This window comes from Anser cygnoides, chromosome 5 (genome assembly GCF_040182565.1).
Source record: "Anser cygnoides isolate HZ-2024a breed goose chromosome 5, Taihu_goose_T2T_genome, whole genome shotgun sequence".
Taxonomy (NCBI): domain Eukaryota; kingdom Metazoa; phylum Chordata; class Aves; order Anseriformes; family Anatidae; genus Anser; species Anser cygnoides.
In genome coordinates this window covers 38,151,627-38,161,492 of record NC_089877.1, presented here as the reverse complement: position 1 = coordinate 38,161,492, position 9,866 = coordinate 38,151,627, and the positions used below count along the sequence as shown (strand labels likewise).

Genomic DNA, 9,866 nt, shown 5'->3' with positions numbered 1-9,866 from the left:
CTGCTGGGGAATCGCCTGCCAGTTTCCTACAGCCCCAAGGAGAGGGGCAGACAGTCTCTGCCAGACACCCACCCCAGTCTCTACGCACAGAAGCAGCAGAAGCCTTTAGTGCATGGGCTGGGGCCAGAGCCTGCCGGTGAGCAGCAGAAACAGTTACCGGATAGAGGCCAATGACAGATTTATTTGCAAGAAAGGAGCACGAGGCTCCCAGTGCTGGGGCTGAGGATGGTTTGCATTTTCACACACAACTCCCCCACAGGGGGATGCGCTGGCTTCCTGCAGAGGCATGGGGCCATCTCTGCAGAGGAGTCCATGTACTGGGCATGGTGTGCTTGCTTGGATGATGGCCCGTGCTGCTGCTCAGATCTGCATCCCAGCCTCCCCACCCCTCTTCAAGCCACCTTAGTTCACACTGGCAAGGGGGAAACGCTTTACCATCTGTTCATCTTCAGTCTGACTCATTATTTTTATTTCAGCTGTCGCCAAGCAATAGCGAAAATCCCAACACACCAGCATAACCACCGGTGCAAACTGTCTTGTTCTCAGTCAGCAGAGAAAAAAGCAGCTCAACCCTGGCTCTCTGCAGTGTCTGATACTCATATTCTGCAAAAAGACAGGAAGGAGAAAAAGGGTACAGACAGCTTCTGAAGTAACCTTGGCCATCAACAGTATCCTGGCAAAAAAAAAAAAAAAAAAAATCCATGTCATACATTGCTTGTCTCCACCTTACAAAAACAGGGCATGCCACCACTTACTGCACATCTTTTTCTTGCCTATTCCTCATTACCCTCCGAGTCTAGCTGCTGGTGCACCCCAACACCCCAGACCACATTACACAGCAGTGGTAGCCTTCATCCATGGTTTATGCTTGGCTTCCCTGTCCAATGTCTTCCTGTGCCTGCTTACTGCCCTCTTCGTATCTGTTCCTGCTCACCTGCCAGAGGACTCTGTTTTCCTCTCATCCTCCCTCCAGCCAGGAACCTATTTGTACCTCTGTGCTTATACTATATATGTATATACATTTAAGGAAAGGCTCACCAAATGGGGAAACACCTCTAGAGCTGCTGTTTTAAAACTACAGTACAGCTCCAGGCAGACGCAAGACATTTTGTGCTAATCTTGCTATTGCTGCCAAATGTATTCCAAAAGGCAGCCTACATTTCATAAATTACTGTAGTTAGCAACACTCCAGAAGGCAAAAGGACATATTTTAAAACTGACAATGCAAATGAAGTGGCTGCAGTTTACATTATGGATGACTCACAGTGAGGCCCCTCTTAAAGGGATTTGGTGAGCTTGTCTCAGACACAGACACAGCATCACCTTTAGCACATCCATCTGCAAATAAACCGGAGATGCAACAGGGTATAGATGACTTTTGGGGGGGGGGGGGGGGGGACACAGCAACATCAGGTGAGGTGAAGTTGCACAATCATTTGGTTTTTTTTGCTGCAAAATGATGGTACAGATGACGGGCTTTGTTTATAAACAAGACTTACTGCAAATCAAAACTTTGCATGTTGATCTCTCAGAGTAGGGTGAGCTGCTGACGCAAAGCCTTCAGAAGCTCATCCCCTCTGCAGTCATTATTTAATTCGGGCATTAATTTAATTCCATTTAATGATGAAGTCCCAGGGACATGCAATGTAGAATGAGACTGGGACCCGGGGAACGGGTGGGGATGAGCCCTGCAAGCTGCTGTAGCACAGCTTAGGGTAAACAAGCTAAGTATTAAAGCCACTTGGGAAGTATATTTCCACTGTAAAAGTAAACTTTTAGCTGAACGAAGGGGAAAAAAAATCAGGCAGTGTTGGCCAACACCAATAAAACATTTTCAGGCAGAATTCCACTTCTCAACGCACACACAAAAAATGTTTTCTGGGACAGAAAATGGAAACTTGTTTCTGGCTGGACACTGGTTTTACGCCCCTAGTGACTTGGGGTTTTCCGGATAGAAAATACAAATAATAAAAAAATAAAGCCTGCACTTCCTCTGAAATTCACACTGTTGCCAAGCCCTAGTGTTCTGATGAGGAAAAAAAAGCTCTGTTTGATGTGTTCTTTTCACACTTTTTCGCGGCTGCCCCCTTGCCGTGCAGCACAGCGCCGGAGCCACAGCCGCCATTTCGCAGCCCCCACGGCCACGGGGCAGGGGGATGCCCCACAGCCAACCCCGTGCGGCGCCAGCGGCTCCCTATTTCCTCACAGAGTACAAAATGGCGGGCGGCGCCCGGCGCGGTGCACTCTGGGAGCTGTAGTCCTGTCGTGCCGCGGCGCGGGCGGAGCGAGTCGGCGAAGTTTTTGCTCGGGCGCGGGCCCGCAAAATGTCCCCCAGCGCGGACAACACGGGAGACTACAACTCCCAGGATTGAAAAGGAGCGAGGCGGTGAGGAGAGGGGAAGCTCCCTCCCGCTTCCCGCCGCTTTGCCTGCTGGGATTTGTAGTCTCAGCTCCGCGGGCTGCAGCGCTGCTTCGGATCGAAAGGACTCAATGTCCCAGCGCGCCCCGCGCCAGGGCCGGGGCCGCGGCCTGGAGGAGAGGGCCGGCGCTGTGAGGAGGCGGTGGCGGGCCTGTGGTGCTGGGGGTATGGAGTGCTTCCACCCCCGTAGGGGCCTGCGAGCCCCCTGGAGCGAGGCCGGGATGGCAGAGCCCGACCGGGAGCTTGCCAGGCAGGGAGCCGCCGTCCTGCCCGAGCCGTGCTGCCTTGGCACCGCCGCAGCGAGCCTGTGAGTCCGTCGGGCGTGCTGCGAGGGGCAGCGTGCTGGCAGGGTTTGCGCAGAACTCGCCTTTCGGGGTACCTGTCCGTGGGAAGGTGCCCGGTTCGCGGCCGTGACTCGCACCGCCGCCTGGAACCGGCCGTTTTAGCCAGTAAAACTTTTTAATGCCTCTCTGGAGTCCTTGCTATTTCTTCTGTCTGTTTTAAAACCAAATGTAAGGATGAAGGGATTTCAGGTGGCGTTTAGGGGTTACACTGAGGGACGTGTTTCCAAAAGCAGCCGTTAATCCCTTTGCCAGAGACAGCTAGGCCTTACACAGATCACGGCACTCCGGCTCTCAAATTTTTTTAGACCTTTCTCCATATTTTAATGCTTCGTGCCAGTCCATCCCTGATTGCGAATATGGCCTTTCCTTGAAGACATCCCTGTGGTATCCTTCGTCTCTTTTCCTGCAGTATTTATTACCTGCAATGCATGACTAGCAGTTTGATATTTTCTCGGCTTTATTTAACACAGTTCATTTACTAATTGTTTACTGCACCTATAAATTCCAGTTTTATTTTTTAAAAGCCCCTCTTCTGCTCTACAGAAGAAGGCTTGGCAATGTGCATGTGGAGACTGAGTAAATACAGCGCTGCCTGCCTTATTAGGTTGTGTTGTTCTTTTGCTAAAATCCAGGAATATTTGCACTCTTTTATGCTAGCTTGATTTTGTGTCGGATTTGGAACTTGGTTCTGCAGCTCTGGATGATTCAGGGAGAAGGAATTATTTTCAAAACTCATTTTAAAGCTACATTTCCAGTATCTTGATGGAAATGTTTGTTTTCTAGGATGGAAGTTCTGAGATCTTTGGTGGCTTTAACTGACCCTCAGGAGGGGAAGCTGGCTCAGTCTCAAGAGAAAGTGAGTGACCAACAGACTCCCTAGGTCTGTTTACTGCATCGTTTAAGAAGAACCGATAATTACACAGCTCAGTTTAATCTAATAATGTATGAGAACTATTTCCATAATTCACATTTCTTGGAGCTGAACCGAGGTGTGGGTTTGCCAGCTCTGTTTCTCATTGCTTAGCAATTGGTGGTGTGATCATCGGCCTTCCTGGTTCTTCAGGGTTTCCTTTGAGCAGGTGGCAGAGTGATTTAGCCTGTACTGGAACTCAGGCTGCAGATCTTGGTGTCTTTTTATTGACTGAACGGCTGACTCTTGCTGACCCTTGGTTACACCCTCCCCTTGTTTCCAGTGTGCTAGTGCAAGTATGGCGTCTGCAATTAGTTTTCTTAATTCAGTGGTATTCGTTTCTCAAGCTAGATTACCATGTGATTGCAGGAATCTAGTAATAACATGAGAGTTTAAAGCCAAAGAGGGAGCGGAGCTTTTACTTTGTTGAAAGCCATTGCAAAACTGTAGCAATGGCTTTAAACTGACAACTATAGTGACACTCTACCGGCTTCTCTGCCGCAGACCTCAATCAGCAGTAGTGCTGTTCATAATAAGCACGACATGATTACTGGGGCAAGAGGTAAACTGGCAATAAAGGATTGCAATGGCTAAAAGAAAATGTAAGAGATGTAAGAGATTAGGAGGTGTTTCTGTGGATTTATGCAGTATGAGAAATGCAGGGTGTGATTTAGAGAGGTCACTTCTGTTCAATGGAAGATATGTGAGACTGTTACAGGGTAATCAGATTTGCTCTTCATGTACATCTCTTAGTAATTGGTCCTGCTGTAACCTTTAATGAAATATGGTGTGCAATGCTATTTTTGCTTACTTTGTATTCTTGTACCTACTCTTGTGCACATCTTTAATATTAAGGTGCATTCATTCCATAAATAATGTCTTTATTTCAAGCAAAAGTGCTTAGGAATCCCTGAAGTACAGCTGCTTGTGATATTGTAATAACAATTATTTTGTATGGCCTAGAATGATAGTCATACATGTGATTCTCATTTCACAGTTGTATTTTCATGCTCCTCTGTATTCTAGGTATTAAAGTTGCTGGGCGTTTGGCAGACCGTATTTGCAGCCATTCCATCAAAGCCCTCGGTGGAGCGATAGCCCAAGATGGGAGATCAGGATGCTGGTGAACCCTTCCTGGGCATAGTGGCTGGGGCCACTGACTACGAAGGAGCTCTGCCCTCTGACACAGTGTCGCTCAGCGATTCGGATTCTGATGATTTGGGGCTAGATGAAGCAGAAGTTGATACAGTATCTCCTGAGGAGCCACCTATAGAGGATGGGGATTACGGATCAGGGGACACCCCTGACCCTTCAGACAGCAGTCACAGATCTCCTGTCCAGCCGTTCCATCTGAGGGGCATGAGTTCTACATTCTCACTCCGTAGCCAGAGCATTTTTGACTGTCTGGAAGAGGCCGCCAAATTGTCTGTGCCCTCAATGTCTGAAGATAATGTTGTTGACGGGAGGTTTAAACGTCCTTTACCTCCAACTACTGTGTCAAGTAATGTGGTTCCAGAAAGCCCTGGAAAGTCAACCAGACCAGTGCAGGCTCCCAAAATCTCTCCAGTGGTGCCTGACTACGTGGCACACCCAGAGCGCTGGACCAAATACAGTCTAGATGGAGTTTCGGAGTCTAGTGATAAGACTAACAGGACAGTGGCTATGGAATTTCTAGAGAGCTTGAAGAAAAGAGGAGAGGAACAAAGCTCAGCTGCCCAAGATAGTTACACCCCATACTTCAATCAGGATCCCTCCAGCTGTGGAGCTGGGAGGATTGTATTTACCAAACCAGCAAAAAGGGGTGTTGATGGACTAGAAAAGAAAATAGCAGCCGGGGAGGGAGATAAGAAACACGCAAAAACAGGTCTGAAAGGAAAATCTCTGAAGACTGATGACTTGAGGGATGACGATAAGGTTGAGCAGGGGCACTTAGATGGTGGAAGTAGAAAGGCAGCAGAGGAGGAGGGGTGCCTGATGGTGGGGGACCTGAACACAGAAGGTAAGCTTAGTGCAAGGTTTAGTGGTGCAGCTGAAGAGCCTTTGGTAGAAAAAGTTGGATTCCATTGCAGTAAGAAGAGGAATAGGAAAAATTTCCGACCCAAAGTAGATGATGAAGGGGAGGAGGAAGAGTCCTGAATGATGGAACAAATTGGAAACATCCAAGAAGTTGTATCGTCTTTGGATATGCTTGCTGTTTTTTCTTCTCTACCTATATATATATATATATATATATATCTTTTTTGGGGTCAGGAACCCATGTTACGGTGTTTTGTCTAACGGTTTGCATCATAGCCACCCAGGACATTTTATGTTGTTAGAAATAAAGCTACCAAAAGTGTGTTACAGACTTCTTGTTAGTGAGAAGTCTGTGGGCACAGGATCGTTGCACCCTAGCAGAAACAACTGTGCTTTGTTTGCTTGAGCAGTTCCCTGGGGTTTGCTCTGGAGCTGAAGTTATCATGAAAGAACTGTTAGCTAAAATGCTGCAAGGCATCTTATTTACTCCCAAGATTTCAAGCTGTTCCCAAATCCTGTAGAATCCTGGAACAAAGGTGATGAGCTCCTCATGAGGAGATTTTTAAACAACAAAAGTAAAACCCAGTCTTCCACTAGATTTGATTTCTCCCAGTCTGTGCTGAAGAGGGAAACTTTTTAAAAATATACCCATCATTGCTATTGAGAGTGAAAGAACAACATGCCCACTTGTGAGTTTGGAGGGCCCAGGTGGCAATTGGCAAACAAAGTATTTTTAAGGTGGTCTTAATATTTAACTGCATTGGTACACTGGGGGGGGGGGGGGGGGGGGGGGCGGGCAGAACAAAAAAAACTGCCTCCTGCAGACAGGTACAACTTGGAAACATCCCAGTGAAGACACACTCTGGACAGCTTCAGTTGTTAGTTAGGCAACATCTTTTCCTCTTAGTGGTATGATGTGATGTGATGATTTTTGGCCTGTATATCTGTTTATCTTTTCCAGGTGGCACTGGTTCCACATTTGTTTGTGTGGATTTGATGGGAATTGGGTATTTGTACCAGAACTGGATACTTTTTATTCTTTGGGATTCAATAAACTTTTGGTTGTAGCTTGGCTTCTGCATCTCTTTGAAACATACTGATATTAATGAAAATGGGGGAGTTCTAACAAATACTGTGTGTATTTGAGAATTGTTTAGAAACTCTAGAATCTGTAAAGTTACTCTAAACTTAATGTTTCATAAACTTTTCCTCATCTTCTTAAATTTTAGATTCTAAAGCTCAGTTTTTCAACAATTTGGTGATTTTACAATAGAGAGAGAATCACCTGATAGAATGAATACGATCATAATGTCACGTGCAGTAGTTTTTCATATATAATGTTAATAAGTGGATACGTGTGGTTTTTTTTCTATAAATAAGGCTGAAAGATTAAACACTTTGAAAGGTTTTATTATTTGAAAGTAATTCAGTTCACTTTGGACTGACTTTTACCAGTATTCTAAGTTAACTAGCCCCAATGTTAATATTTATAACCGTAATGAAAGGTGACTACTTCAGAATTTGTGATATTTTTTTTTCTTGCTAGACTGCAGTTGTTCAAACTCCAAAGGATGGTTGAGGAGACTTCTTCCCCTTGGGTGGGATGTCAGCACCTTGCCAGTAACTGGTAGGCCTGAATCATCTGGGGGGTTGTGTTTGAATAGATGCATTATTTATTAGCAGAAGTAGAAAACGTAAAATGAGTAACGTGCCGTCTTTTGCAATTCACTTCTTAATTTTAAAAGAGATTGTATTTGATCATGAGAATCCAATTCGATGCATGTTAATTAATGGTTCACTGCCAAATACATCAGTTATTCCAGTGCACGTGAATGGGACATAACAAAAATTCCAAGCAGACAGAAATTGGTTTCCAGTGGGTGATGAATGTACCGGTCACAATAAAAACAGGAGCTGTTTCAGAAAGGAAGCTGCTGTGAAGAGTATGGTGTGCTGTGGGTTGTACAGTGTGCATTATTTCCTAACAAAAAACTTAGCTTTGTACACACCCACTGGTTTTGTAACTTCTCCTTTGCCTAGGGTGATGAGCATTTAGCACAGTACCAAAATTCCATCACTGTTAATGTCACCACTAAGGTCTGGGGCACAGCTGAATAAGCTGGAAAAATGCCTATTTTATGAAGACATCATAACGATTAATTTCTGTTAATAAAGACTCATGTTGGAAAGGCATTTTGATCAGATTGGAGATTTTTTTTTCTCATCTCTGTATTGAGATACCTGGCAGTAGAGAAAGTTTCCGTGCAACCTTTATTTATGTTGTATAAGAGCTGTGTTACAATAGACGTGAGGAAATGAAGTTCAGTTGAAGCTTATCAGAGTATGACCACAACCTGTTACTTCCCCCTTCCAACACTGTTTATGTTAGTCCAAAGAAATCTCCCACTACAGGACAGTAGTGAGATCCATTTTATTTGTGTATCTTTTCATACAAAATTAAAGTAAAGCCAGCTAACATTTGTATACTTAAAAGGTACATGCCAGGTAAAGTAATGCAAAAAATGGCCAGCAGTCCAAATTCTCAGTTTCTAGGAAAATTCTTGCTTTATTTTTTTTCTGAGCTTTGAGAGAAAAATGTTGAATAAAATCAGAAAAATGCTTGGCTGTAGATGCGAGGGCAAGGTGTCTCATAGCAGTGAGCTGACAGCAGGTACCGTCTGGCGCTAAAACAAAAAAGCAAGCAGCAGGGGCTGGGGGTCTGACTGTGGGAGGGTCACCTGTTTTGTCTTTGGAAACTGACTGCAAGCTACTGAAGATCTGAGGACCATGTGATGAGTTTCTGGGGACGAGTGAGGAGCGCTTTAAGGAGCAGTTGGAATATCTCAGAAGCCAGACTAGAAAGAGAAGATGGTAAGTAAGTACAATCATTTGAGGGTGATAAGAACTCTAGGAACTGGATGCATTGTAATAGTTCAGTATCCCAGGCCCTTTCTTTCCTGTGGAAACTTTCTTCAAATGCAACTTGTAAATGCAAGCTTGCTTTTTTGGCCCAGGAAGCGGGTAGGGTTTTAGCGAGGAAATGATTACCTTTCAAAAGGGAAACTCCCTTGAAACGAACACAGAAATGTAGACATTGGTGGTGATGAAAGTTTGATTGAGGGTATGTAACTTAGAGAACAAAACACAGACTATATAGAAAATAAGGCGGTAGTCATCGTGGAGGGGAGTATTGGATAAATGACCAAGAAACATCAGGAGGGAAGAAAGTCCAGGAAGTTGAAGAATGCCCAAGAAATCCTCAGCAGTATTAAACGTTAGCAGTGCTTGACATTAGGTGTGAAGATACCATCAAAGGCTTTGAGATTTGGGTCTTAGGCCTTCATGAGAATAGGATTTTATTTCTACAGTAATTCAGTAGGGGAAAAAGTTTAACTCAAAGAAATGAGTAAAATTTAATTATCAATGTACATGATGTCAGCCTCAGATGGATCTGCATGCTCTTCTCTTTCACCCATTTCTGGCAAAGGCACTTCAGTGTTGGCATTCATCAAACCTAATAGGATTGTAAAAAAAAAAAAAAAAAAAAATGTTTCTTAAAAGCTTTAGGACAAAGGTTGCATAAGAATAATTACTTAGGAAAATTTAAATGTTGAAAATAATCCACAGGAAGATCATACCATAGGTTGTAGTACTTTGTTTGCTCAGTAAATGATAAAAACAGGTTTCTTTTTCAGCTGTGTAAATTTCAGATTGATATACAGTTACAGTTTTAAAATATCTGGGGAACATGCTACAGGATAGTTTGTCTTAGTGGAAAGTTTATAATGAAGCAGTGTATCTATGTGCTTTATAAACTTCTTGCAGAATTAAGTCAAATCTGAAGTTCTAGTCTGAGAAGCTGGTTGCTGAAAGCTGTTGTAGGACAAAGCTGCAGTTAGGATCAAACTTGATTGTTTATCAGTGATCTTCACTGTTTAGTGTATAGGGAAAATTGATAACTCCTTTCATTGCTTTCAGAATATAATAGTTTGCTATGCATGCTGAGTTAGTATGAAATAAAATATCTTTCCAGCCTCGCTTTGCTACATCTAAGTCTACAGTTTGAATTTCATACCTGGTTAAGTATGTTCATAATTCCTCCTGCAGCTGGGTAAATTGCAAGCTATTTATGTTTGTTATGCCAATGGTTTGCTACAGGAACCTCAGACAGATCTCA

At 44.1% G+C, this 9,866-nt stretch overlaps 3 protein-coding genes across 5 annotated transcripts in view; 2 read left to right on the top strand and 1 right to left on the bottom strand.

Moving 5' to 3' along the window:
• Positions 1–2,413: 2,413 nt before the first annotated feature.
• Positions 2,414–6,761, top strand: TSSC4 (tumor suppressing subtransferable candidate 4). 3 transcript variants are annotated; one of them, XM_013191680.3, is made up of 3 exons: positions 2,414–2,726; positions 3,547–3,619; positions 4,700–6,761. In XM_013191680.3, the coding sequence occupies exon 3, from the start codon at positions 4,778–4,780 to the stop codon at positions 5,807–5,809; it is 1,032 nt and encodes a 343-aa protein (XP_013047134.1). In that variant the 5' UTR covers positions 2,414–2,726; positions 3,547–3,619; positions 4,700–4,777; the 3' UTR covers positions 5,810–6,761. The 3 variants fall into 3 exon arrangements, with proteins under 3 accessions (XP_013047134.1, XP_013047133.1, XP_066853999.1); XM_013191679.3 differs by lacking the exon at positions 3,547–3,619 and having other exon boundaries at positions 2,418–2,726; XM_066997898.1 differs by lacking the exons at positions 2,414–2,726; positions 3,547–3,619 and adding an exon at positions 2,747–3,147.
• Positions 6,762–6,994: 233 nt separating this feature from the next.
• The window catches only part of KCNQ1 (potassium voltage-gated channel subfamily Q member 1), a 408,236-nt gene continuing 405,364 nt past the window's right edge, over positions 6,995–9,866 (top strand). The window contains exon 1 of the mRNA XM_066997896.1: positions 6,995–7,316. Within this exon, the coding sequence (XP_066853997.1) occupies positions 7,261–7,316 (56 nt within the window). The 5' untranslated portion in view covers positions 6,995–7,260. The remainder of the gene's footprint in view (positions 7,317–9,866) is intronic.
• Positions 8,901–9,866, bottom strand: part of TRPM5 (transient receptor potential cation channel subfamily M member 5) — a 38,058-nt gene continuing 37,092 nt past the window's right edge. The window contains exon 24 of the mRNA XM_013191636.3: positions 8,901–9,203. Coding sequence (XP_013047090.2) covers positions 9,103–9,203 — 101 coding nt within the window. The 3' untranslated portion in view covers positions 8,901–9,102. The remainder of the gene's footprint in view (positions 9,204–9,866) is intronic.

Excerpts from the sequence above, each read along its gene's own strand:
- TSSC4 (XM_013191680.3), top strand. The coding sequence starts at position 4,778 with ATGGGAGATCAGGATGCTGGTGAACCCTTCCTGGGCATAGTGGCTGGG.